The 25,077-nt window shown below is 58.0% G+C and overlaps 3 protein-coding genes across 7 annotated transcripts in view; 2 read left to right on the top strand and 1 right to left on the bottom strand.

Annotated features, from left to right (window-relative positions):
* Positions 1 to 18,950, top strand: part of NRBP1 (nuclear receptor binding protein 1) — a 40,238-nt gene extending 21,288 nt beyond the window's left edge. For both annotated transcript variants that reach the window (XM_074895136.1, XM_074895135.1), the window contains 11 exons: positions 12,508 to 12,591; positions 12,835 to 12,893; positions 14,003 to 14,101; positions 14,174 to 14,306; positions 14,492 to 14,594; positions 16,933 to 16,983; positions 17,079 to 17,214; positions 17,289 to 17,342; positions 17,817 to 17,880; positions 17,970 to 18,025; positions 18,189 to 18,950. In XM_074895136.1, coding sequence (XP_074751237.1) covers positions 12,508 to 12,591; positions 12,835 to 12,893; positions 14,003 to 14,101; positions 14,174 to 14,306; positions 14,492 to 14,594; positions 16,933 to 16,983; positions 17,079 to 17,214; positions 17,289 to 17,342; positions 17,817 to 17,880; positions 17,970 to 18,025; positions 18,189 to 18,287 — 938 coding nt within the window. In that variant the 3' untranslated portion in view covers positions 18,288 to 18,950. The remainder of the gene's footprint in view (positions 1 to 12,507; positions 12,592 to 12,834; positions 12,894 to 14,002; positions 14,102 to 14,173; positions 14,307 to 14,491; positions 14,595 to 16,932; positions 16,984 to 17,078; positions 17,215 to 17,288; positions 17,343 to 17,816; positions 17,881 to 17,969; positions 18,026 to 18,188) is intronic.
* A 99-nt stretch (positions 18,951 to 19,049) lies between these two features.
* Positions 19,050 to 21,570, top strand: KRTCAP3 (keratinocyte associated protein 3). 2 transcript variants are annotated; one of them, XM_074920405.1, is made up of 5 exons: positions 19,050 to 19,279; positions 19,395 to 19,454; positions 20,004 to 20,204; positions 20,420 to 20,554; positions 20,894 to 21,570. In XM_074920405.1, the coding sequence occupies exons 1-5, from the start codon at positions 19,055 to 19,057 to the stop codon at positions 20,975 to 20,977; spliced, it is 705 nt and encodes a 234-aa protein (XP_074776506.1). In that variant the 5' UTR covers positions 19,050 to 19,054; the 3' UTR covers positions 20,978 to 21,570. The 2 variants fall into 2 exon arrangements, with proteins under 2 accessions (XP_074776506.1, XP_074776515.1); XM_074920414.1 differs by lacking the exon at positions 19,395 to 19,454.
* Positions 21,571 to 21,687: 117 nt separating this feature from the next.
* IFT172 (intraflagellar transport 172) overlaps positions 21,688 to 25,077 on the bottom strand; it is a 35,485-nt gene continuing 32,095 nt past the window's right edge. Inside the window, exons 43-48 of one of the 3 annotated variants that reach the window (XM_074895134.1) lie at positions 24,404 to 24,499; positions 24,021 to 24,080; positions 23,098 to 23,196; positions 22,804 to 22,957; positions 22,168 to 22,259; positions 21,688 to 21,949 (exon numbers count right to left, since the gene is read on the bottom strand). In XM_074895134.1, the coding sequence (XP_074751235.1) occupies positions 21,860 to 21,949; positions 22,168 to 22,259; positions 22,804 to 22,957; positions 23,098 to 23,196; positions 24,021 to 24,080; positions 24,404 to 24,499 (591 nt within the window). In that variant the 3' untranslated portion in view covers positions 21,688 to 21,859. Of the gene's footprint in view, positions 21,950 to 22,167; positions 22,260 to 22,803; positions 22,958 to 23,097; positions 23,197 to 24,020; positions 24,081 to 24,403; positions 24,500 to 25,077 lie in introns of those variants that run through there. The other 2 variants (XM_074895133.1, XR_012632353.1) reach the window with 2 other exon arrangements.

Raw genomic sequence — 25,077 nt, 5'->3', positions numbered from 1 at the left:
TGTCCTCGTGCTCTCGGCCAAAGCCTTACAGAGAGGGAGCGCTGCCCTTTGTCAAGTCTCCTGGTTGGTAGTTCTGCTCCTCTCCTGCTCTGTGCTAGCCCTGGCCCCTCGTGCATGCCGGCTCCTGCATGTCAAGCCAAGCGGGTGCCTTGTCCTGAGCTCTTCCCAGCTGAACTTTCCACATCCATTAGGCTCTTTCCTGCTGCTGCTCTGCTAGACTTGGCTGGGCACCAAACCTGGACTAGCCTTTGCTTTGTGCTTGGCTATCCAATTGCTTGCTTGTAGTTTTAACTCCTTAGATGTTTTGTTTTTAAGATGAATGTGTCTGGCTCACGATGGCCAGAGAGCCATCCCACCCAAATGGGTCCCCGATTGTGACGTAAGGTTTACTCTTTGTGTTTCCCCAGAGAAGCGCTGGTTTTGGGAAGGCTTGTGTCTGAGGAGGGAGCTGGGCTGGCGGGGGCTAGAGAAGGCTTTGAGTGCTGCAATTTGTAACTTTATTAAATAGAACGCTGCAATTATGTTTAAAATAATGATTTATTTTTTGCCATCAGGGTTGTTCTCGATGGTTAGAGTTTGTTTCTACTGCGTTGGGAACCTTCCAGCTGCCAGCTGGACGCGGTGGGAGGGGAAGGGCCTGTCCGGAGGGGCTCTGTGCTGCCGTTTCAGCGTGTGCAGGAGGAGGATGTGGCTGCTCTGCGTCGCCAGCAGGCCAGAGGCTCTCTCAAAAGGCTGAACCTGGGCTCTTAGGCAGGCGAGGGGAGGCTGATGTCGGCGGGGCACTGCGGGAGTGCTGCGGGGCTGGGTGCCAGCCGGGTGGCAGCCAGGCTTAAAACTGGCAAGTGTTTGTCAGAAACCAAGTCACTGTGAGCAGAACAGAGGGCTAGAAGGAGGGTTCTAGCAAGGCAAGAGGAGCCTCAGCCAGTGGTCTCCAGGCTGAAGAAGTCACTGTGGCATCTCACTCGTGCTGGAACAGCATCCGATGGTCTTGAAATACTGAGCTTGCTTGGCTGGTTTCTTGAGAACTTGTTTTAACTGTACTGTTGTATCACTAAGTACTGTTCATGTGAGAGCTGGGAACTGTTTAATCCTTAGAGATCTAGAACAGTGATTTGGGCTTGAAAGCACTAAATATAGGGTATAAAGCTCCTGTTTCGCTTGAGCATTGAGCTAAAAAGGTTGTGAGTGACATGCTTTCATAACTAGTCTTGTTTTAGTCATTAATTCACTCCCTTGGATTTTGTTACCTGACATTTAAAGACTTGTTACGCTGTTTTTTCACATCCTTAACAGACACCTGAGACACTTAGTAGGTGACGTGGAGATAAAATAGGGGTTACCGGGATGTCTTGGGTCTGGCTTTTTTTTTTTTTCTTCTAAGGCAAGTGTGGTTTAGAGAAAAAATAATGGATAGTTGAAATTAGCAGACATAGAAAAATGTATTGTGAAAATGGGAAACTTCTTACCCATGTTGGCATTCATTTAGGAAGATTTAACATGAATTTCTATAGTTTAGCTTCTAGCCATGCAATTTTGTATGAAGATTGGAGCGTGTCCTCTACCAAGCCAAACATTTTCAGTTGCTTAGAAACTTGGCAAAACTAAGGCAGACTTTCACAAGCAGAGGAGGAGGTTTGTTTCTGACTACGGGTGCTGTTTAGGAGTGAGGTCTGGCAGATGAATAGTTCTGAGTGGAACTTATTTTGCCCAGAATGCTTCAGAAAGTCCAAAGTGCTGTGCAGGTTACTCCTTTTTTTAAAGGCATTGTCTCACCCTGGTCTGTGTTGTCTCTGAGACTCCCAGGGGTGTAAAAGCCTGTCATAAAGTGAAGATTCTTCACATTTGGGTTGTTCTTGAGAAACTGTTGAGCAAGCTGGGTGGAATAGCATGAGGTTAATTTCTAATTGTAATAAATTGACAGGCATCTTGTGGTCTAGCTGCTGTTCACTAGAGTGGCAAAAGTGGTCGCCAGAGACCTGCCTTGATTTTGTGTGTAAGCACAAACCTGGAGGCAGGAGGAGCTGTCACAGGTAAGTGACAATCAGTGGGCTCCTAATTGCTGTGGTTGGTTTGTGAAATTGCAGCTGACACCTGACTGGATGTGTGTGTGTGTGTGTGTGTGAGAGATGATTTAGTGTGTGTGTGTGTTTAGGGGGAGGGTGTCGGGGTGGTTTTTTAAGTCAGATTTAGTGGTACGAGTTGGTGCCTTTGGCCTTGTTGCGAGGTCACCGAGTGGGATGGATACTTAACAGATTTACCTCCTGCTACGCCGTGATGGTAACAAACTCTTATTTTTATTTTGCAGAAGGTTAAAAGCTGGCTCTTGCTTCGTGTGCTTTGCCTTCCTTGCTCCTTCTTTGTGCTGCTGTGAGTCATCTCATTCATGAAATACAACAGAAACAACTATCTTCTAGACTGGCTGTCGTTTTCAGTTAAATCAGATCTTCTAAAAAGATTTAAATTTCCCAGTTTAGTGCTCCAAGTTATGATAATTTGCCTTTTCTGTGGTTGGATTTACTTTCTGTGTTGCATTGAAGGCGTGTGCTGCTTCAGCTCTGCTGGACTGTGTTTTCCCTCTGCCTTTACGTGGATTTCCAGGATGTGTCGGGACACATCCTACAGCCATCCAGGTGTTTGTTTACCTGTTTGGTATCAGCATGGCAGTCGCGTTTCTCCGCTCCGTTTGGGGTCCTTTGGTTGAAGGCACGTGGAATGTGAGTGTTTTAGAAGGCTCCTTTATGGCAGTTCTGGAAAGGTCGCTCGAATACGAACTCAGCGAGTGTCTATGTCCCTGCGTACATGCTCAGGGCCAAAGCCTACGAATACGTGGTGGGAGAGAGCGAAGAGGGGGCAGCCAGGCTCTTCTCCGAGTGCCACCAACAGGAGAGGTGACGGGCACGCTGGAATGCAGTCAGTTCCAGCTGGCACAAGAATACCCTTTTTTACCGTGAGGGTGGCCAAACACTGGAACAGGTTGCCCAGAGAGGTTGTGGAGTCGTTCTCCCTGGAGCTCCTCAAAGGCACCCGTGGGCCTGGGCGGCCTGTTCGAGCTGACCCTGCTGGAGCAGCGGGGTTGAGCTGTGTTGCACCAGGTCCCTTCCAGCCTGCACTATTTGGTGATTTAGGCCTTGAGACACGCGGGCTGAGCAGTGTTTTCACTCTGGCTTCTGCTTTCAGGGCTGAGCTTTTCCCTTCACCTGTCACAGTCGTTTGTGCAGCTTTGCTTCGGCATGTTGTGAAACAGCGGCCACAAGAGATGTGAGGTCTGAAACTCAGGGAAGTTAAACTTGAAATACTCACGGACCCTCACTGCATTTTAGTCCAATATGCATTTATACTGTTAAGCAGTAATAGCCAAACTTGTGTTAAGCAGAGCTGCTCAGAACATGAAGTAATTTCCATAGTCGTGTTTCTGAGGACTTTGTTTTTCAGTGAACATCTGGGAGTAACAGATTTCCCCAGAGCAGTGAGGCCACAGCATTTCAGTGAGTGTCGTGTCTTGTTTTTCTGATTGCCTGTAATTCTTGCGCTGTGGTGTGAGGCTACTGCAGTTAATCAGTGCCCTGCCGTTTCAGTCATGAAAGAACTGAGCAAGACCAGCAGTGCTGCTGCCCCTTCATCTCTCTTTACTGTAAATGCTGTACTGCAGTCAGAGGATCCAGCCCTAGCAGGGGTTTGCCTGGCTCCCAGCACCTTCATTCCTCTGGTCTAGAACTTGAAACTTGGTTTTGTGTGCAGATTCCAAATCCCCCTACACACCTTGTTTGGAATGAAGCTGTTTGTATCGTGAACTCTCTCAGATAAAGTGCTAAAAGCTCATAAATCCCTGCTTAAGAGCCTGCACGCAGCCGGGATGGGCGGTGTTCATCTTGCAGCCCCCTCTCTGTCTGTTCTGGGGTCTGCGGTGCTCCCTGCTCCCGCTTTGTGCTTCTGTGTAATGGACGTGGTCAAACATGTCAGTTTAAAAGCCTGGATGCTTTTTTACTTAAACATAGAAATATCATTCACCGCTTCACAAGAAATCTGACACAGCATGGTCCGTTTTCCCTCCCATCATTCCTTTGTGTGCCTTCGTATTTACATGAGCCAGCTACCGACCCTCGAACGTTGGCTGAAGGAGGGGATGGGGCTCGGCCTCTGCTCCCACCGCGGCAGGGCCGGGCCCAGCGCTCCTCAGTGCCGGGGCACAGGGACAGACTGGAGAGAGCCCAGCGAGGGGCCCCGAGGCGCTGAAGGACGGGGGCATCTCTGCTGTGGGGAGAGGCTGAGGGACTTGGGGCTGCTCAGCCCGGAGCAGGGGAGGCTCAGGGGGTGACTCCGTGTCTGCAAACACCCGCAGGGAGGGAGCGGAGAGGGAGCCCGGCTCTGCCAGCGGTGCCCGGGGACAGGACCAGAGGCCACGGGCGCCAGCTGGCCCCCGGGACACGCTCCTCAGCGCGGGGGTGACACCGGCTGCCGGGGGTGGGGGGTGAGTCTCCATCCTTGGGGCCGTTAGCAGCTGCCCGGCTGGGTCCTGGGCACCCGGCTCTGGGTGTCCCAGCTGGAGCAGGGTGGGGACAAGTGACCCCCAGAGGTCCCTTCCAGCCTGAACCACCTCATGATTTTATGATTCTGTGTTAATTTCTGTGGAGGAGGATAGGTCCCTCAAGGCACATGGATTTTTATGCGGTATCAGCTCTGTTGCAAGTACCACTGCCTCTGCTTCGGCTGGATTCTCTGCAGTAAAACTCGGGCAGCGTTTTCTGCAGAGATGAGTTCCCAGTGCTCAGCAGCCGTGTTGGTGGATGTGGTGAGACTGAACGCGGGTGTAAGCACTGGGGAGCTGTTACCTAGCAGTGGGAGCTGTGTGTGGTGAGCTTTTCGCATATGGAACCTCTTTGCCCCTTCGTCTCATTAGATATCCGGCTGTTAAAAATAATAAAATCCTCTTGCTGCTGGTGGCTTAGTGTTGCAAATAACTCTGCAAACACTGTTTATGGTCCCTGATACAGATCTGCAGGGCTGTCGGATGCTTCTATTCTGTGATCACCTTAAATCTGCCACTGCTTTTCCTGTTTGACTCAGCGTTTAATGCCTGCATGCTTCTTTTTGTTTCCAAGAGCTTCCTAGTTGCTTATTTTTTAGACTTTGCCCTCCCTAATAAAAATGCATATGTCATCTTTGCGTGCAAGTGCAGTGAAATGGCTTCGTTTTGTGCCGTCTTGTACCGTTTTGCAGTAGTGAGAATGCCTTGAGCACATGAGTGCAGAGGATAATGTGGCCTCGCACCTCTCCTGGCCCTGTGGCCATCCCGTTGTAGTTGCAAACAGATGGTCTTGCATTCAGTTGATTATTTTGGGTCTCTGTGGTGCTGGTGCAGTGCCACATGTGCAGGGTGGTTAATTGTCGCCTGCTGCTGGGACTAGTTTTAAAGGTTGGTTGTTGATCCTTCCTGCTGTTGTGTTGTTTTCCTCCGTGTTCTCAGCCCCCTGAAAGCTGGAGTGCAGCGTGCTCGAGCACTTCTGGAGGAGAGCAGAGTAACATACTCTTGTGTCAGAGAAGGCTTTGGTGTTTGAAAGAGACCCAGTGGTTCAGTAGCTACTTCAGGGGACGGGGAGGACTCTGGGGCAGACGGTCCCTCCTGCTGGCAAGGAGGAGGTGTGGAATGCAGAGCAAGGGGAGGTGCGTGCTGGACGCAGGACGAGAGGTAGATGTCCTCTGCAGCACGTGGTGTGTGACAGGGCAAGTTACGTGTGATTGGGCACCTCTGCTGAAACCTGCCGCTGGGACAGCTGGGAGGGAAGAGCACTGAGCACGTTCTGGGCTGCGCTCCCGGCGAGGAGTTCTTCACCCTGCCAGGCTCTTTGCTCTCACACGTCCTTGAGGGCTGGAGGAGTCTGGCAAGCTCCGCATGTTCCTGCAGTAACGCTGATTATTTCTCTTTAAGGTTTTGTTGTCAGATTGCGTTCAGCTTGCCGAAGGCAAGTTGCTTGTCCTACCTTCTACTGTACTTCACATCTCTTCCCATCATCTGCCCTCATGGACACCATATTTGGCTGAACCCGTTTCTAAAATTCATCTTTGCTTTGCTAATTCCCAACCAGGCTGTGAGGTGGTGCCATGTCTTGTTGACTTCTTTCTGGCTGAGAAAGGCACGGCCGTTGTTCATGGTGGTGATCTGGTTTCCTTTTCGACCTTGGTGGTTTGCCTCGCTCGGCACAACTGTCCTGAGCCTTCATGCATCTGATCATTCACAGAATTGAGAGCCATCACTACAGCAGTGGATGGCAGGTAGCAGCTGTGTGCGAATCAGAAGCACTTGTGTCAGAGGGACCTTTGAGTGTGTATTATCTTGTACAATTAAGTGTTTTAAAGTGTGTGCTGGGGCGAAGCTCCTCCCAAGCCCCTGTCCGTGCGCAGTGGCTCACACACCAGGGTGATGGACATACACTAATGACCAGACCAAACCCAAACTTTCTTGTCCCAGTTCCTGAAGTGCCATCACGAGGTGTAGCAGCGTTGCTGTCTGCCTTGTTTCAGGTGCTTGCACAAGTGTTTCGGTGGCGGGGCTGCTGTCGGGGCAGGGCGGAGCAGGCTGGCTGGCGGGGCTGGCCCTGCCTCGCTCCGCGGCGCACACGAGGGCTCCAGTGGGCTCACGCCGCTGCCGCGTCACTTCAGCTTTGCAGTAACGGGGCACCCGCTCGGGGCCTCGCACTAAGGCCACGTGTGTCACCTCCGGCCGAGTCACCCGTGAGCCGTGATACAAACTGCCAGAACGGGAAAGGGGCTCTCCAAGTGGGGCTGCTCGAGCCCAGCTGTGGAGCCAGGCTCTGCAGCAGCGACAAGAAAACGTGCGGAGGAATTTCCGCGGGGCTCTGCGAGCGCGGGGGCATGAGGACCAGAGTATTGGAGGAGACAGGACCCTGGGGGACCTGCAACAGTAGGCTCAGAACAGCCTGTCTGTGAGTCGGGGTTGCAAGTTCCCACAGACAGCACAAGCCCAGCTCTTCCCAGAAACGCTGGTGCCGCTGGGAAGGTTCCAGAGGACCTGGATGCAGAGAAGGTGATTAATGAGTCCTTAATGAGGCGCTGACAGCCAGTGCAGAGGTTGGGCTGAGTTCGTGGGACGGGGTGTCTGTGTTGTGTCCCCGCTACGGTTTCTGTTGGCAGTGCCTGTCTGTGACTGGTGAGAGCCTCTTCCCCATTCCTAGCCCGGGCCCAGCAGCAGAGGACAGGGTGGCTGGGGGGCAGCTGGCCCTTGCCATCCAACACGTGGTAGCAACAGTATTTAATGAACATGAAAGTAACCAAAACGTCGTTTGGAAGATACTTTATACTTGGCCGATACTGTGACTGTACAGAACTGTGTAGCTGTAGATGGCTTTGGGGTGCCTGTTCACTCTTACAATCCATTGTACTGGTGAGAAAAGCAAAACGAATGGCGGACTGATAAAATAAGTCTTATTTTATATCCCCAGGTTGTCTAGTTAGTTCCCCGTGGTCAGAGGCTGTTGTGCATGCAGTGGAATCACAGAGCAGTTTGGGTGGGAAGGTACATCAAAGCCCATCCAGTGCCACCCCCTGCCCCGGGCAGGGCCACCTTCCACCAGCCCAGGTTGCCCAAAGCCCTGTCCAACCCAGCCTTGAGCCCTTCCAGGGAGGGGGCAGCCACAGCTCCTCTGGGCAGCCTGTGCCAGGGCCTCACCCCCTCACAGGGAACAATTTCTGCCTCAGATCTCATCTAAATCTCCCTCTGTCAGTATAAAACTGTTCCCCCTCATCCTATCCCACCCCCGATGATGAGTCCCCCCCCCTTTCCTGCAGCCCCTTTCAGCCCTGGCGGCCGCTCTAAGGTCTCCCCGAAGCCTTCTCTCCTCCAGCTGAACCCCCCAACTCTTCCAGCCTGTCCTCACGGGGGGGTGTTCCAGCCCCCCCAGCACCTTCACCAACCCCAAGGACACCACTTGTCACCACTCTCCACCCGGCCATCGAGCTGTTGACCACAACTCTGAGTGTGACCGTCCAGGCAATTCCTGATCCACCCGGTGCTCCATCTGTCCAATCAGTGTCTCTCCAATTTGGAGACGAGGATGTCCACATGCAGGATGGTGTCAGATGCTTTGCACAAGCCCAGGTAGATGACATCAGTTGCTCTTCCCTTATCCACTGGTGCTGTAATCCCGTCATAGAGGGCCAACAGATTTGTCAGGCAGGATCTGCCCTCAGTGAAGCTGTGTTGGCTGTCACCAATCACCTCTTTATTTCCCACATGCCTTAGCACAGTTTCCAGGAGGATCCACTCCATGGTCTTGCTGGGTACAAGGGTGAGACTGACTGGCATGTAATTCCCTGAGTCTTCCTCTTTTCCCTTTTTAAAAATGAGGGTTATGTTTTCCAGTCAGTGGGAACCCTGCTGGACTGCCACGACTTCTCAGATATGATGGATAGTGGCTGAGCCACTTCATCCCCCAGTTCCCTCAGGACCCACAGATGCATCTCGTCAGGTCCCGTGGACCTGTGCACCTTCAGGTTCCTTAGTTGGTCTTGAACCTGCTCTGCTCCTTCAGTGGACAGTTCTTCCTTCTTCCAGTCCCCACCCTTGTCCTCTGCCCCTTGGGCGCTGTGGCTGGAGCATTTGGCCAGTGAAGACAGGCAAAAAACTCACTGGGTACCTCAGCCTTCCCTGTATCCTGGGTACCCACATCCCCTGTTTCCTCCTGGAGAGGACTCAGATTTTCTCCAGTCTTCTCTTTGTCACCAATGTACCTATGGAAGCTTTTCTTGTTGCCTTTGATGTCCCTGGCCAGATGTAATTCTGTAAGGGCTTTGGCCTCTCTAACCTGATCCCTGGCTGCTCAGAGAGTTTCTGTGTACTCCTCCCAGGCTCTCTGTCCTTTCTTCCATCCTCTGTAGACTTTCTTCTTATGTTCGAACTTGTCCAGGAGCTCCTTGTTCACCCATGCAGTCCTCTTGGTGTTCTTACCTGACGTCTCTTTGTTGGGCTGCATCGCTCCTGCGCTTGGAGGAGATGATCCTTGAATATCAACCAGCTTTTTTGGGCCCCTCTTCTCTCCAGGGCTTTATCCCATGGTCCTCTGCCAAGCAGATCCCTGAAGAGGCCAAACTCTGCTCTCCTGAAGCCCAGGGTAGTGAGCTTGCTCTGAACCCTCCTTGCTGCCCTCAGGATCTTGAACTCCCCCATTTCATGGTCACTGCAGCCAAGGCTGACCTTGACCTTCACACTCCCCACCAGCCCCTCCTTGTTGGTGAGAACAAGGTCCAGCACAGCCCCTCTCCTGGTTGGCTCCTCTGTCACTTGGAGAGGGAAGTTCTGTCATCCTGGACTGCCCGTGCCCTGCTGGGTTGTCCCTCCAACAGATATTGGGGGGCTGAAGTCCCCCCTGAGTCCCAGGGCTTGTGAACATGAGGCTACTCCTCTCTGTCCGTAGAGGGCCTCATCCACTCGGTCTTCCTGGTGGGGTGGCCTGTAGCAGACCCCCACTATAACATCTCCTGTCCCTGCCCTCCCTTTAATCCTGACCCACAAGCTCTCGCCCAGCTCCTTGTCCATCCCCAGGTGGAGCTCTGCTCTCCAGCTGGGCACTGGCACAGAGGGTGACTCCCCTCCTCATCTGCCCTGCCTATCCCTCCCGAAGAGCCTGTGTCCTTCCATCCCAACATTCCAGTCACAGGAGCAGTCCCACCCTGTCTCTGTGATGCCCAGAAGGTCCTAGCCCTGCAGGTTTATTCCCTGTGCTTCGTTTGCACAGAGGTGTTTACGTTGGGCCCTGAGGAACCCAACTTACTGGCTGGACTTCCTTTGTGTGCTGCTCCTCGGGTGCGCTCCTGCTGCCCTGGGGCCCCTCGCCCGGCTCTGGGCATCTCCTGCTGATGCTGACATCCAGCTGGTAGGAGTGGGGTGGATTGAGGTTCTCTATTCCCAGCAACTTTAGTTTAAAAGTTTCACCAGCGTGGCAAGCTGAAGTTGCCAAATAGCTGTTGGGTTTAGCAGGGTTCACAAACCACCTGCTTGGTGCTTCATGCACACTGCATGCTGCACAAACACATCCAGCATTCCATTAAAAAAAATAATAAAATTGGACTTCAGAGCAGAATGGTTTCTGAAGTCTTAAATATCCTGTTCTGCAAAAACTGGGACAAAGTAATAGTTCTTGTAGGCAGGGAGCAAACACATTTGGGATCAGCGAGATCCTGTGATTGCCTTACAGCCTGGGCTCAGGGGAATGACAGAATCTTAATGGTGTTGGACACTCTGAGGAAAAATCTGTTCTTGATCACAAACTTCACAGTACTGAGGTGCGTTTCTGGAGGCGATCAGCCCGTCACAGGGCTGTAGCTGTCCTTATCTCCACCCCTCACGCCCACCAGTGCTATACTGCAGTTCTGGGCAAAATTATTTTTAATTCCTGCAAGTCTGCAGCAGAAGTTCTGGAAGTCATGTGGGGGGGTGGGGGTGTGTGTTTGGGTTTTTTTTGGTTTTGCTTTTTTGTTTTTAAAGAAGGCATTTGACAGTATTAAATTGTTTGGTTTTGCAGTGGTGAATTGTTCTTTTGAGTAGAAAAGAATAAATTACAGAGTGGGGAGGGTCCTGGACTGTTAAACCTGATCTCGATTCCTTGGCTGAGGAAAGAGGAGTGATGATGGAGAAACCCGCTGCTGGAGACCTGGCATAGCCCCTGCTCTCTCGGTGGCTCCTGTAGCCCGGACACACACAGTGGGCTCCTTGGGGCAGATACTGCCTCGAGACAAAAGCTTGGTCACGGCACTTCTCCGCTGCGGACGTCTGGGAACCTCTTTAGAAGTCCCAGAGTGAGAACCTGCTGTGCTGGACAGACCCTGGGTGCTGGAGGCACGGTGACAGCGGGGCTGCCCCGCCGGCGCGTCTGGAGCCCCTCGTGTGCTGATCTCGTTAGTGATGAGGCTGTTAATAGAAACGTGGGGAACGTGTGATGCTGAGGTGGGCCGGGGTGTCCCCTGGAAGCACAGGGAGGCATTAGGGGGCTGGGCTGTTACAGTTCCAGTTGTCACTCGCCCAGCAGTGCAAAACATAGACTGCACAGCAGCCAGCCTTTGGGAACTGGGGAGGATCTGGTGTCCACGAGGTTCTCCCGGAGGGATGCGGTCCCTGGCCTGGGGCAGCGTTTGGGTCTGTTGGGCAGAGGGAGCTGGTGTGGCTGCGTGTGGCTCTGGCCAGAGCTGGTGCCGTCACTGGGGCAGCGCAGAGCCCGTCTCAGGACGAGGACAAAGGATTTAGTTTTATTTGCTTTAGTGCTGTGAAGCTGAGGGGACCTGGTGGTGTCTGTGAACTGGTGGGCACTAAAACTGAAGTAATCTTACTGGACTCGTGAGATAAGAGCTAGCACGAGAACAACCCCCCATGACCTGCTCATGGATGGTGGGTCGGGAAGGTGCCTGCTGGCCGTTGCAGCACGCTCCCTTTCCTATACTTGGGTAAGATAATCCGGTTTGGAATGTGCCACACAGCAAGGGTGAGCTGAGCGACTGAGGAAGACCCTTCCTCTCTGATTAGAGCCCAAAGAAATCTCTCCTCTAGGGCTGGGAACCAGTTCAGTCTCATTCAACTGGGAATCCTGTTTGGTGTGTCCTGTCCTACCCAGGAACACCTGGAAGAACCCACGCGGTGTGGCACGTCCCACGTAAGCCCTTGTTGGAGCAGGACAGGCCAGACCAATTGCGACTGTCCAGGAGGGTGATGCAGTGGGAGATGGGCCTGAGACTGGCCCTGCGCAGGTTCAGGGTGGAAGTAGAGCTTCAGATGGGGCAGTGACTCTGCTCCCTGCCTGCATCGGTGGTTCTCCCTGGTGGAACCAGCTGCTTAGTTCTGGAGAGTCGTTTGCAGCCTCTCCAGAGGTGGCTGTGCTGAAGGTTTGCCTTTTAGGGGGGCGTCTGTACGTGTGTTCTGCTCGTGGTTCTTGTGGCTGGAGTTACCCCTTCCCCAGAGCCCTGAGTGGGTCGTGGGGGTGTCTGTGGAGGTGCCTCTGCTGTCAGGGTGTCTCTCCTCATTCAGCAGCTTTGTGTGAGCAGTGCCCTGCTGATGTGTGGAAGAGTTGCCTTGTAGGTGTGTCCCTCTCCAAGAGCCCTGAGGCGGTGACTGATTGCAGAGATCTGGGCATCTCTGGCTGTTCCCAGGCCTTCTGTCATAGCTGGGTTGCTCATGACAAACACTGTAGATCTAAGTGAGGTGTTGTCAGGACCCGCACATTGACAGGGAGTCCTCCCCAGCTTGTCCTCCCACACAAGCTCTGGTCTCCAGGGCTGCTTTTGGAGAGGGACGTTAAGCTGCCTGAGTCCATCTGCTGCCAAGGAAACGATGGAGAACTGTGTCAGGGCAGGTGACCCGAGATGAGGGACTGACGAGGGCCGGCGTAGCTCCCCTGTGCTGCCCCTTTGGCACCAGAGCACCCTGGAGCTGCAGGGGTTCCTTGGGATCCGGTTGGGGATGGGCTACAGTTTCCTGTATCCTAAACATCCATGACTTTCTTCTAGTGGCACCAGACACGATTAACAACCACGTGAAGACCTGTCGTGAGGAGCAGAAGAACCTGCACTTCTTCGCCCCGGAATATGGAGGTATGGTGTGGCTACAGCTGCAGGCCTGCTTTTGGTGGCCTTGCCAGTGGTTCCAAGCTGTTCAGGCTCACGACAGATGTCACGTTAACAGTTCTGAATTATTTGCCTGCTTCAGCACTTCAACTCCTCTGTCTCTTGATAGCAGAGGAGGGAGAGAAGGCTGGAGGATTATCACAGCCTGGTACGGAGGTGGTCCTGCTGGACGCAGGGATGGGCTGGTAACGAGTGTTATTTGTGTTACAGAAGTTGCCAATGTCACCACTGCTGTGGACATCTACTCCTTCGGGATGTGTGCACTGGAGGTGAGCGTGGAGCGCTTTGGCTGTGGGCAGAGAGAGCAGGAACGTGAGGGAAGGAGGTGGCTCCGTGGGGGTGCTGTGGTTGTGGGGGGTGAGCTTGCGAACCAGTGTCTTTTGTTTGGAGACAAATGCGCTTTCCCTTGGAGGGGTCCCTGTCGAGGCTCCCCCAGATGCCTTACTAAGAAGTAGATGGCTCAGTAACATGCAGTTCTGTCTGAAATTCTTAATGTGCAGTTCGTTATCTGCGGGTCTTGGCCACTTCTGAAGTCTGACCCACTGGCTGCTGTAGTTGCTGCTACAAACTGTGCTTAATGTGCCTGGAGAAAAGAACTCCCCTTCTGGGGGCACTTCTTCCTGTGCCATCTGCAGGGGAGGACCGATGCAGCCCATAATTTCTGGGCCCGCCTGTCCCCACCTGATAGAGGTGCTGGTCACAGTCCAGCACAAGTCTGACACCCCTGATCATAACAGCTTGGTGGTTCCTCTGTCCTTGCAATCAGCAAGCCCAAGTCTAGGAAATGGGAGCTGTTGGTAGGAGTGTTTGTGGGGAAGAATTGTCAGAAAGAGCCAAGAAAGAACCAACCCAAAGAATTTTCAGCCTATGTTGTACATCCTGTAAGGGAAGCTGGAAGAGAACTGTGGAAACACGCAACTTTTATGAAGCAAAAACTTGAGTTGAACCTTATGGCTCTCTCTGGAATCTTTTTCCAGCCTTTCCTGGCTGGGAATTCGTGTCCGTGTTGTCTGGGGGCAGTTCTGGGGGGTGTCCTGTGCTGCTTTTCTGCCCGTAGCACAGAGGGGTTCGCAGCCAGGAGGACCCTGCCGGGTTCTGGCAGCCATGCAGTTACTGCTTCGTTAGAGGGTGGGAATTACCAAGCAGAAGCGCAGACCAGTGGATGGTGAGATTGAAAACAGAGACCCCGACGGCCTGAGGTGGCGCTGGCAGAGCTTCCAGGTGCCCCTGGCCATCCCTTGGGGTGCTGGAGACAAGCTGTCGTAACCTCCACAAATCTGACCTTGAATAGCACCAAGGGACTGGGCTGTTGCCCTCCCACCCCGGCTCTGGTCCCTCCCTGGGCTCTGGCCAGCCTGATGCGCTGCTGTGTTTGCAGATGGCGGTGCTGGAGATCCAGGGTAACGGGGAGTCGTCCTACGTGCCGCAGGAGGCCATCAACAGTGCCATCCAGCTGCTGGAGGACCCCTTGCAGAGGGTGAGCGGGGGGCGAGTGGTGCCCCGCAGCCGCGTGGGCTCCCCCGGGCCTCACGCCCTCTCTGTCCCGCAGGAGTTCATCCAGAAGTGTCTGGAGCAGGACCCCGGCCGGCGCCCCACCGCCCGGGAGCTGCTCTTTCACCAGGCGTTGTTCGAGGTGCCATCGCTCAAGCTGCTGGCTGCTCACTGCATCGTTGGACACCAGCGTGAGTGGGGGGCGCCAGGGGGCAGCCGGTGGCTCCGGGGCCTCGTCAGATGGAGCCACGCTGGCCACGGAGCCTGGAGGGCTCTGTGCCCGCCCGCCCCACACAGCCTAAAGCCTTGGGGGCTTCATTCACTTTTCTTAGGCTGGAAAGGAATTGCAGTTGTTCTATTTTTTTATTTTTAATAGATATGATTCCTGAAAATGCTTTAGAAGAAATGACCAAAAACCTTGACATGAACGCAGTGTTGGCAGAGATCAATCACGCGGACAGGGAAGGAGTCAAAATGATGTGAGTGGCCGTGGTGTGCGCGGAGGGGACAGAGCACGGGGCGCGGGGGTGAGCACTGTGGGATCTCCTGGGGCTCTCCCCAAAGCTGGTGTCGGTATTTCACCACAAACTGGGAAACAGATGGGAGCTGGTGGTGCTGCGGGTGAAGGAGCCCTCGGTCTGGGCATGGGAAGTTCTGTGGAGGGTGACTCCGGGCTGGAGGAAGACCTTGCACCCCTGTTCTGCAGACAGGTCCCATGCAGCTGAGATGTGACTTGGTCCCCAGAGGGAGGGGTGGGAAATGAAGATGCTGTAGTTGGAAGAGTCCTCAGCCAAACCTGGCTGGACGGTTTGGGGAAGGGACTCGAGGCACAGGCCTGTCAGATGGAGTCCAGCACGTTGGAGAAATGGCTCCTCAGCGCTTAGAGCAGCTTGTGTTGCAGTGGGCAGAGGGAAAGGCTCTTCTGGGCACCTCTCGGGAACAGCAGCCACTTAATAGTGGTGGCTCCCTAAATAAGTGACCATAGTATGTGAGGAGCAACCAGAGTGCCAAAAAGTGATGTTGAATTTTGGATAATGAACACTCGGTTGGTTGAGGGGTTCGCTGAAAGGACTAAGACGTGAATCCTGTATCTCCAGAGAAGAAGGGGGTGTTCCCCAGCGTTCTGGGGAGCTCAGGCTGCTAACAAAAGGGATCAGGGTGACAGAGGAAGAAGCACTGTTTGCTTGAGGAGCTCTCTGAGCCATACAGGCCTTTCTGAAAACTGACATTCCAATCTTCACAGCACTAGTAAATAATAGTGTTGAATTTCCTGTGGAACGTTGTGAATGGGGGGTTCAAAACGGAGGGTGGGGAGTGAGTAGGCGAAGCCACGGCGAGGCTCTTCACTGGGCTGCAGGGCAGTGGCCGTCTGGCACGTGCCAGCCTGGGACTTGCCTTTTGGTAGCACGGTACAAGAAAGTGTAGTAATGACTTAATGTCAGAGAGCACCACTTCGAGATGGTTCCTCAGTGCCCTGCAAACTGAGCTGCTAGAAAAAGGTGTAAACTTTGCTGAAAACTACTGCTCTGGCAGGGGGGGAGGTAAGTGTTGTGTGTGTCGAAGGGCTGAGGGGTGGTGTGGGGGGCCGAGGCGATGCGCTGCCTACGCCAGGTCTGGTGGGACCTGAAGCACCCAGGGGGGGTGGCAGGACTGGAGCAGCTTCGCAGCCCCTGGTGAATCTCTCGAGTTCTTCAAAGCAGCCGTGGGAGTGGCCCGAGGAGGACTGGCTGCTCAGAGCTTTTGTGTCAGCCAGTCTGAAAGAAGCTGTGGTCGAGTGGACACTAAAAAGCTGAATTGAGTCAGGTGATGAGGAAGGGGCTTTCCTGGGGAACCGGCACAGTGGGAGAACCTGTGTCTCCTCGTTAGCCGAAGGCAGGACGCAGTGAGGCTCAGCGGTGCTGCCTGTGCTGTGCAAAGACAGTAGCAGTTTGCTCTAGGGGAAGAAGAACTGCTGCTCTGTCCGAGAAGGCTGTGAAGTGACACCACAGGAAAACGCCACTGCCAGCTCCTGCCAGGGCTCTGCTGTGCAGCTGCAGGCAGGAGCCAGCGCGGGGAGGGGGGGCACGGCGCCGAGGGAGACGCCGCCTGTCGCCGTGCGCAGGGCAGCGGTCCTTGGACAGGCCTGGAGCCATCGGAGCTGCCCTCGCCGAGGGCCCCGAGTCATCGTCACCTCGCGGCGGGACTGTGTGTGCTGGGGGCTTGGAGCAGTGGGTGCACAAGTTATGGCCTGGAGGGGAGGGGCTGTCAGCGCTTGCGGTCCATCAGCCACCAGCGAGGGAAGCGTTCAGCGGGATGATGCCGGGCTGGGAGGAAGGAAGGGTTCCTCCGGGATGCTCGGTGGGAAGCCGCCAAGCTGAGCAAGCGATCCAGGACAGAAACGGGAGAGAACAGAAGTATCCTGAACTCCAGCGAGCGGCGCTGGGCAGGGCACGGGATCCAGAGGTGTAGTGTCCAGCTGCTGGGCCGGCAGCCGCTGCAGAGCTCTCACCTCGCAGCACGGAGTGCCCTCGCTCCTGGGGCTGGGATGTGGGCTGATGTCTGGAACACGGTGTCGCTGGGCTGGCTCCCAGGTGATTGTTTGCACGGGACAACCACAGGGAGGGCGATACCTGCTCTGCCGTCATTAAGCTGTTGCCTCACCGTTAGCGGCCATGAGTGGTTGTTTCCCGTAGAGGGAGGCTGGAGCCTGCCTGGCTGCCTCTGCCCCCGGCATGGCCACAGCCCAGGCCATGGGGCTTTGAAACAGTACCTGGAGACTGACTGGGTGGTTCTGAGACGACTTCTCACCTCAGTGCTTTTTTTTTTTTTCTTTCCCAGCTTCTCACAGTCTCCAGCATTGGAGCTGGACAAGTTCCTGGAGGATGTAAGGTAAGAGGGTTTTTTTTTAAAGGACAACTTTACTGTGTTTGGGACTGGAAAAATTCCAGAGGCGCCTAACCTCAGGCCCTGCTCCTTTCCTGTAGGAACGGTATCTACCCACTCACAGCTTTCGGGATGCCACGGCCCCAGCAGCCCCAGCAGGTCGTGGTGAAATCTCCTATTGCTCCACCGTCTGTCAAGACCCCGACTCCGGAGCCCGCCGAGGTGGAGACGCGCAAGGTGAGAGACGGGAGCCCCCTCCCTCCCCTCTGCAGGCTGCTGCCGCCGCTCACCGGCCTCTGCTCCCCTTCCAGGTGGTGCTGATGCAGTGCAACATCGAGTCTGTCGAGGAGGGAGTGAAGCACCACGTACGTCACATCCTGCCTGATGCTGGGGTGGTTGTGCCGTGGGGCTGGTGCCTGCTGTCACCCTCCACTGCCACAGTGCCCGTCCCTGGGCCTGCAGTGCCCGTCCCTGGGCCCAGAGCCCTGTCCCCGTCCTGACTGGGCACCCCCAGGCTCAGGCTTCCTCCACAGGCTGGTGCCACTGGCGCTGGTTTGGAAGGGAACTGGGGGCTCTGTTGGACTCCTGGGGGCTCGGGGGGGGGGGGGGGGGTGGCCCCTGTCCCCACAGGGATTTCTGGGGAGTCCCCATCCCTGGGTGTGTTAAAGGGCCGTTTGGATGAGCTGTTGGGGGATGTGGGGTAGGGGAGAACTTTGCAGAGTCAGACTCGATGATCCCGAGGGGCTTTTCCAACCTGGAGGATTCTGAGGTTCTGGCTGTGGCCTGGGGCAGCCGGCGAGGCTGCTGCGGGCCCTCACCAGAGCCCCTCTGCCCCGCAGTTAACGCTGCTGCTGAAACTGGAAGACAAGTTGAATCGACACTTGAGCTGTGACCTGCAGCCCAGTAAGTACCTTCCCTCCCAGGCTCGCGGGCGCACGGCCCGGCCTCGCGCTCAGGGCCGGGGCCTGCCCCTGCCCCTCCCTGTGTTGCAGATGACAACATCCAGGAGCTGGCGGCCGAGCTGGTGCAGCTGGGGTTCATCAGCGAGGTAAGGATGAGCTCTGCCGTTCCCTCCCCACCCTCCGTGCTTTAGGCCAGATCATTCCTTTCCTAGCCGGGGAGGAAGGAGCAATGAGACGTGTCCCTGCCCACGTGCCCTGACGGGCTTTGCTGGGCCGGGCCTACCCCTCACGGGAGCTGGTTCTCCCCAGGCTGACCAGAGCAGACTTACCTGTTTACTTGAAGAGGCGTTCAGCAAGTTCTACTACACCCGGAACGGAGCGCTGACGGCGGTGACTGTGTCATCGTAGCCCCCGTCGGCTCCCGGGCGGCCGCTGCCCGCGACCCCCCCGCCTCAGCCCCTGCTGTGGGCACCAGCGAGACCCCAGCTGCAGCGCTTGGAAGCTCCTCCTGCATGTGCCGAGGCCGGGCTCAGCGACAATCCTCCCTGCCCGCCTAGTCCAGGGGACTTTGCGCATCAGTATTATTTCCAGCCCTGTTTCTGTTGGGATTTTGCCCGGTGGGGCTGCGGAGCCGGGTCCTGGCTTGGGGGGGCTCTGTAGCCCCGTTCATGTGCATGGAGTTTGTTCTGTTTGAATTGTACAAAGTATCTTTTGCACAGCACAGAAATGTTTGTTTTTCTTTTTTTCTCTTTTTTTTTTTTTTTTTTAATTTAAAGGTAAGCAGGGGCCAGCCCCTAAGCCCTGCCCCCTCTCTGCACCCCCGACACTGCCCCTGCCTCCCCCGTCCCTCCCCGGGCTCCGGGAGGGGGGTGCCCGGCGCTTTGCCCCCCCTCGCCCCCCTGCGGCTGCACTTTGTTTACTGGTTTTGCACAGCCGCGACCCCCGGGATCCCCCGCGCCCACCGCGTGTGGCGGGGGTGTGCGTGTGTCCCCCCGTCCCGGGGTGCTCCGCGGGGCTGGGCCTAGCGCTGCTCCTGCGTCTCATTTCTATCATTTCCTATTTTTAATAAACTGTTTTGTAAATACGCGAGTGCTGCCTCTTTCCGGGGTGGGGGCGGGTCGGGCCGGCGCTGCCCCGGGGCGGTGCCGGCGGCTCCGCGGGCGGCTCCGCGGGCCATGGCGGGGGGCGGCGGGGCCCGGCGGGGCCCGGGGGAGCCGCGGGGGCTGATGCGCGCGGGGCTGGGGCTGATCGTGCTGGGCCACGGCAGCCTGGTCCTGGGCGCCATCGTCCACGGGTCCGTCCTGCGACACGTGGCCGGTGCCGGCCGCGCCGGTGCCGGCCGCGCCGCCACCCCCGAGTACGCGGTGGCCAACGCGGTGTCGGTGGGCTCGGGGCTGCTGGTGAGAGCGGGGGGCGCCGGGAACCGGGGGGGGCCGGGGGGGGGGGCGCGGGGGGGCCGGGAACCGGCAGTGGCCGCGGCCGGGCCGCGCGCTGAGCGCGGGTCTGTCCCCGCAGAGCATCGCCGCGGGCATCGTCGCCATCCTGGTGTCCCACAACCTGTCACGGGCGGCCCTGGTGAGTGCGGGGGGGCTGGGGGGGGGGCGGCCGGGGGGCCTCGGTGCGACCCAGCCCCCCCCCTCTTCCCCCGCAGCCGCTCCCCGGACCTTGTCCCCGGTGGCTCCTTCCGCCTCGGCGCGGGTGTCGCCGGGCTCGGCCCCGCCCGCGGCACTGGGGAGGGGGGACGGGGGCACTGGGCCCCCCCCCGGGGGGCAGAAACGCTTCAGCTGCGGGTGAAGCTGCAGCCGGGGCCGGGCCCGCGCAGGAGGCTGCTGATGGCGGGGGGGGGTTGCCTGTCGGCGGAGCCGGGGCCGTGCCGGGGCTCCCGGGGGAGCAGGAGCCTGCGGGAGGGGCCGTCCGGGGGCTCCGGGCTCACGGGACCGGGGGCTGAAGGATGCAAAAGGTGCAAAAGCCTCGTCCCAGCGCGGGGGCTGAGACGCGCTCGAGGGGGCGAGAAGTCGCCCGTGCCCGTGGGGTTCCCAGCGCCCCCATTACCCCGCGGGGGGATCGCGGTGTGTGTGCCGCCCCGGCATCGCCCCGGCTCTGGCCTGTTCTTGGTGCCCACAGCACTGGACCCTGCTGAGCGTGTCCCTGCTGAGCTGCCTGCTGTCGGCCGCCTGCGGCGCGGGGCTGGCGCTGGCCATCGGACTCACGGCGCACAGCCGGGGCACGCGCCTGGTCACCGGCTGCAACAGCTCGGCGCTGCCCGCCGACGCCCGCGTGGCCATCGTCACCAACGACTGTCCCTTCAACACCACGCGCATCTACGTGAGCCTGCAGGGCTGCCGCAGCCCCTCCTGCTCCTCCTTGTTTTCTATCTGCTTGCTCTCCCTCCTTTTCTGCTCCCTCATGCTGTTGCCCACCCTCTCCCTGCCCCCCCCCCCCCGTGTTTTTGCCCCCCCGCTGCCCGCTCAGCCAGGGGTCGGCAGGCTGGGCCCTCCGGCCCATGCTCCCTGAGGCAGCCCCGATCCTCTGCCCCGCAGGACACGGCCCTGGCGCTCTGGTTTCCTGCCATGGTGCTGGCGGCCGCCGAGGCCGTGCTGGCGGGCAGGTGCTGTTTGGCCGCCCTCATCCTCCGGGGCGTCGGGCCCTGTGCACGCAGGTGCAGCAAAGAGCAGGTACGTGCCATCCCTCTGCCTCTGTGTGTCTGTGTGTCGTGTGTGTCGTGTGTGTCGTGTCCTGTCCCCCCCCCCCCCCCCCCGCCCGCTGCCTTTTTGCTGCATCCTGAAGGTGCTGGGTTCTGCTCGGCCCTTGTTCCTGGACAAGCAACAGTGGGAGGGGGGACGTCAAGTTTGAGCCTCTTTTAGCCAGCCTTGGTGACACACTGGCACCGCTTCATCCTGGGTAGTCACAGAGGGACCTTCCTCTTCATCCCTCTGACAGCCAAGCCAGTGCTGTCACCCAGCCTGGCCCAGCCCCTTCTACATCTCTGCAACCCTCTGCTTTTTTGTCTCCAGCTGGCCAGGCCGAGCATGGAGAGTGAAAGGCCACCACGAGAGATACAGCAGCTGCTGGCGGGGCCGGCCGAGGCGTGTGCCTAGCTGGGGAGGTGAGAGCAGCGTGGGGGCCGCGCCTGGGGGCCAGGAGGAGGCAGGCGCCGCTGTCAGGAGGGGCCCTGCCCACCCCGGTCCCCTGAGACGTCTCTCTCCAAGCACTCGCCACAGACAGTGGGCGGCGGTGGTGGCGCATGGCACCGGCTGCGTTCACTCCTGCTCTTCCCCTCCCAGGTGCTGCCCCAGCACCGCACTCCTGCCCCGGTGTTGGCATGGGCAGGGGAGGCTGCGGGGCAGGGGGGAGGGTTGTGCCTTCCTTCCCACAGCCCCAGACCCCACCCGGGACAGACCCCGCGGGTTCGAGCTGCCCGGGGGCACCAGCCTGCCTTCGCCCAGCGGGTGCCACAGGCCCCGGACGCGCTCCCCTTCCCACCCCAGCTGTGAGGCCGTTCCTGGCCCAGAAAAGGCCCCGTCAGGCGCCGACACGCAGCGGCAGGGGCAGGCAGAGGTGCCGGGGCCTGGCACCAGCCGGGGCCTGGTGGCCCCTCTGCAGAGCCGCAGGCTCAGGAGGGGAAGGTGAAGAGCCCCTTTGTTCTGAGCCTCCATTGTTTTCCCGACTAAATAAACTTTTAATTTTCTCAGTGGCTGCGTGAGTGGCTCCCCAGGGTGGTGCCAGCGCAGCCCCTCGCCCTGCTCACCCCCACCAGGCACAGGGACAGACGGTCCCAGCACGGGGACACAGGTTCAGCATCGCTGGGGTGAGGCCAGGAGATGTGTGTACGGGATTATGGGCCGGTGCCCCGGGAGCTACACGTGTTCTGGACTTGGCCTCCCTTGACAAACCGGAGCAGACCGGGGTTGAGAGATGGGTTTATTGGGGTGGAAGCGGAGGGTGCTGGAGAATGGGACTGACAGCTGCCACGGTCCAGCTCACTGGAAAGAGAAGCTGGTGCTCGGGAGTCCCCCACACCACTGGCTGAGGAACTTGAGCACGTCCTGGCAGGCAGGGCTGTGGGATGTCTGCGGGGGAGAGAGACCTTGGCAGGGGCTGGGGGACACCCCTGGGGCTGGCAGCACTGCACGGGTGGGGCCGGCTCTGCCCCAGCTCCATAATCCCACACTAAAACTGGCCTAGTCCGGTGTCTCCCCCCAGCAGGACGATGTTTTATGGTCAGCGTGAGGTGTTGAACACCCCCCCCCCCAGCCTGTCTCCCTGCCCCGCGCTGTGCCTGGCTCACCTTCACAGCCATCAGGAACTTGTTCCACGTGTCCTTGTTGGCTTCTCGGCCTGGCCGCTTGAACTCGATCTTGTTCCTTAGCACGGGGTACCCTGGTCGCACGGTGACACCCTCAGAAACAAGTGGAGACAGCGCAGACCCCTCCCTTGAGCACCCGCTCCCCACCCTTGGAGCCAGAGCCCCTGTCCCCACCCCTGGGGGGGGGCAGCACTTCCCAGGGCGGACAGCTTTCGGCTGGGGGGGTGAAGCAGGGACAGGCACTGCCTGTGCCCCCGTGTCAGTGCTGCCAGCCTGGGCAGCCTCCTCAGCAGGGCTCTGCGAGACTGAGCAGTCACAGGACCACAGAAACAAGAGTGGTGGAGGCCAGAGGGGTCCTCCGAGTCTGTATGGTCCAACACCCCCCCCCCCCCCCCCCCCCCCCCCCCCCGAGCAGGGCCACAGCCGCTCTCCACGGCCGCATCCAGGTGGTTTGTGACCGTCCCTGAGCATGGGGACGTCGGCGCAGCCCTCCCCGTGCTGTGACCCTCACGCTAAAAACGGGCCTTTCCCCCTCCTGCAGAACTGCTCCCACAGGCAGAGCCTCCCTCCCCCGTGACAGCGGCCTGAGCCCCCCGGCCTGCGCGGGGCCGTGCCCACCTGTGAGGACGCAGGGCAGGGAGCGCACCCCCGTGCCCGCCGCCACCAGCGAGGCCTCGTAGGTGTCGCGCTCGTCCCGCGGCAGCACCTGCTCCAGCCGCTGGTCCATGGACATGGTCAGCACCCAGTCCCTGATCTCCTCCCGCGTCTGCTCCTGCGGGGCAGAGCCAGGGCAGCTCCCGATGGCCGCGTGCGTCCATGCCACCCCCGCTGTCCCCCCGGGCCCAGCCCATGTTTGGGGGGGGCCTGCAGCGGCCTCAGCGCTGGAGGGAGCCGCAGGCGGGTGACACTCACGGGCACGTGCTGCTGGGCGGGAAGCGGCACCGCAAAGGGAATGTCAGTGCTCTGGAAATCCGAGTGGTCCAGAGAATTCAGGTTCCCTTCTTCGATGGCCTGAGAAAGGAGAAGTGATGGAGCAGGAGGCAAGGCCAGCCCCACCCCCCAGCACTCCCCACCACCATGCTGGGACACACGGGCCCTCCTGGGGGGGCACTTACAGCCGCCCCTCGCATCCCCAGAGGACGTGTGCCCCCGAGCCAGTGTACTGCTCACGCTTGTCAGGTGGCCTCAAAGCAGGGAAAGATAAAACACGGAGATTTTTTTTCTCCCCAGCAGCTGCTGACAGCACTCATAAGGCTGCTACAGTGAGGGCTGTCAGCCTCCTAGGCCTTGGTGTTCTCTGGTGACCAACCTGCTGGTCAAGGAGGGAGCTGAGGGCGCGGGGGGACTCCTGAGTCTTGTATCACCGTGAGTAAAGCCTTGGGCCACGCCCCCCACCCCCAGGGAACTGTCCTTGGCTTGGAACAACTCAGGTGGGATCATCCCGAGGGCTGTAACAGCACCTGCAGCCATGAAGGTCACAGGCCTAAACCCTCAGGCCAGGTCACTCATCACTGCAGCGGGCACACATGGTGGCATGGGCACATGTGGTGGCACGGGCACATGCAGCAGCACAGGCACACACGTGGCAGCACGGGCACACGCAGCGACGTGGCCAGGGCTGCTGGGGGTGCCCTGCTGGCACCTCCTCCCACAGCCGGTGTTGGGGGCACTGGGCGCTGTGCACACACCCAGCAGCTCAGCACTTCCCCTCGGCACCAGCTCAAATGTGCTGCCACGTTTGAGCCTCAGGAGCGCCCTGGCCAGGCTGAGGGTCTGTTTTGTCCCCACAGCCCCTTTGAGGCACGACAGCCCTCCCTGCAGTGGAGCATACGCACGTCCGAGAGGTCCAGGAAGCGGTTGAGGAAGATGAAGGCCATGTTCTCCCAGCTGGCTGCCTGGGACAGAGAGGAGCCACCAGTGAGACCAGGCAGCTTCTCGCCACAGCCACAAGCACCCAGCTCTGCTCTGCCCTCCCCCTGCCTCCTGCCAGCCACGGCAAAACACGGGGCTGGCACGCTGTGTGAGGGAAGACCTCGCAGAATCACAGAATCATCCAGGTTGGAAAGGACCTTGACGATCATCTAGCCCAACCCTTAACCTCACACCTCACAGTCTGGCTACTGGTGCAGCTCAGGGAGCACAGGGGAGGGTAAAGCTGAGAATGCCTGAGCCGGGGTCCTCCCCCTCCTTCCCTGCACCGGCAGCAGATGGCTCGTACCTTGGCAGCCATCCCGGCCTCGTAGAAAGCCTTGTCTGCAGGGAGGAGCTCCGTGTGGCGCAGCAGGGAAACGGAGAGCTTGGCAGCCACAGTGTCCTGCAGACACAGGGGACAGTAAAGCCACAACAATTGGCATGGAAAAATCCTATTGGGAGGGATCTCGTGAGGCCACACTGCCTCAGGCTCAGGGCAGGACTCTGCACCCACACGTGCCAGACATTAACAGGTTAAAAACTTCAGTCCTCAGTGTGAGGACACAACACCGCAGGACTGTCACCTGAAGGTGAAGGTCTTCTGCTTTACAAACCTTGCTGGTTTTGCTAGAAGCCACCCCCGAGCTCCCAGCACTGGAGTCCAGCACAGCTGAGGCTGGAAGGGATCTCTGGTCCAGCCCCGGTCCCACTCAGAGCAGAGTCAGCTCCAGGAGGTCGTTCAGGAACGACTCTGCTTACATCTTGAGTAACTCAAGGGATGGAGACTCTCCAACCTCTCCAAGCAACATGTTCTGGTGTTCAACACACTCACAGTAAGTTTTTTCTTGTATTGAATTACATAAGAATTTTTGAGTGAGAGAGGAATTCAAGGGAGATTTTACTTTTCTGCTTGCCAGACAGTTTCTCCTCACACCAGCACTGGGAAGGCCATCCCTCCGGGACGGTCCCAGATAGCCCAGC

Source organism: Athene noctua, chromosome 1 (genome assembly GCF_965140245.1).
Source record: "Athene noctua chromosome 1, bAthNoc1.hap1.1, whole genome shotgun sequence".
In the NCBI taxonomy this organism is placed as follows: Eukaryota; Metazoa; Chordata; class Aves; order Strigiformes; family Strigidae; genus Athene; species Athene noctua.
Note: the sequence above shows the minus strand (reverse complement) of the source record. Positions and strands in the feature narration are given on the sequence as shown.

Coding starts and splice junctions, on each gene's coding strand:
- KRTCAP3 (XM_074920405.1), top strand. CDS start 19,055: ATGGCGGGGGGCGGCGGGGCCCGGCGGGGCCCGGGGGAGCCGCGGGGG. Junction 19,455..20,003: donor ACCTGTCACGGGCGGCCCTG/GTGAGTGCGGGG, acceptor TGGTGCCCACAG/CACTGGACCCTGCTGAGCGT. Junction 20,205..20,419: donor TCAACACCACGCGCATCTAC/GTGAGCCTGCAG, acceptor TCTGCCCCGCAG/GACACGGCCCTGGCGCTCTG.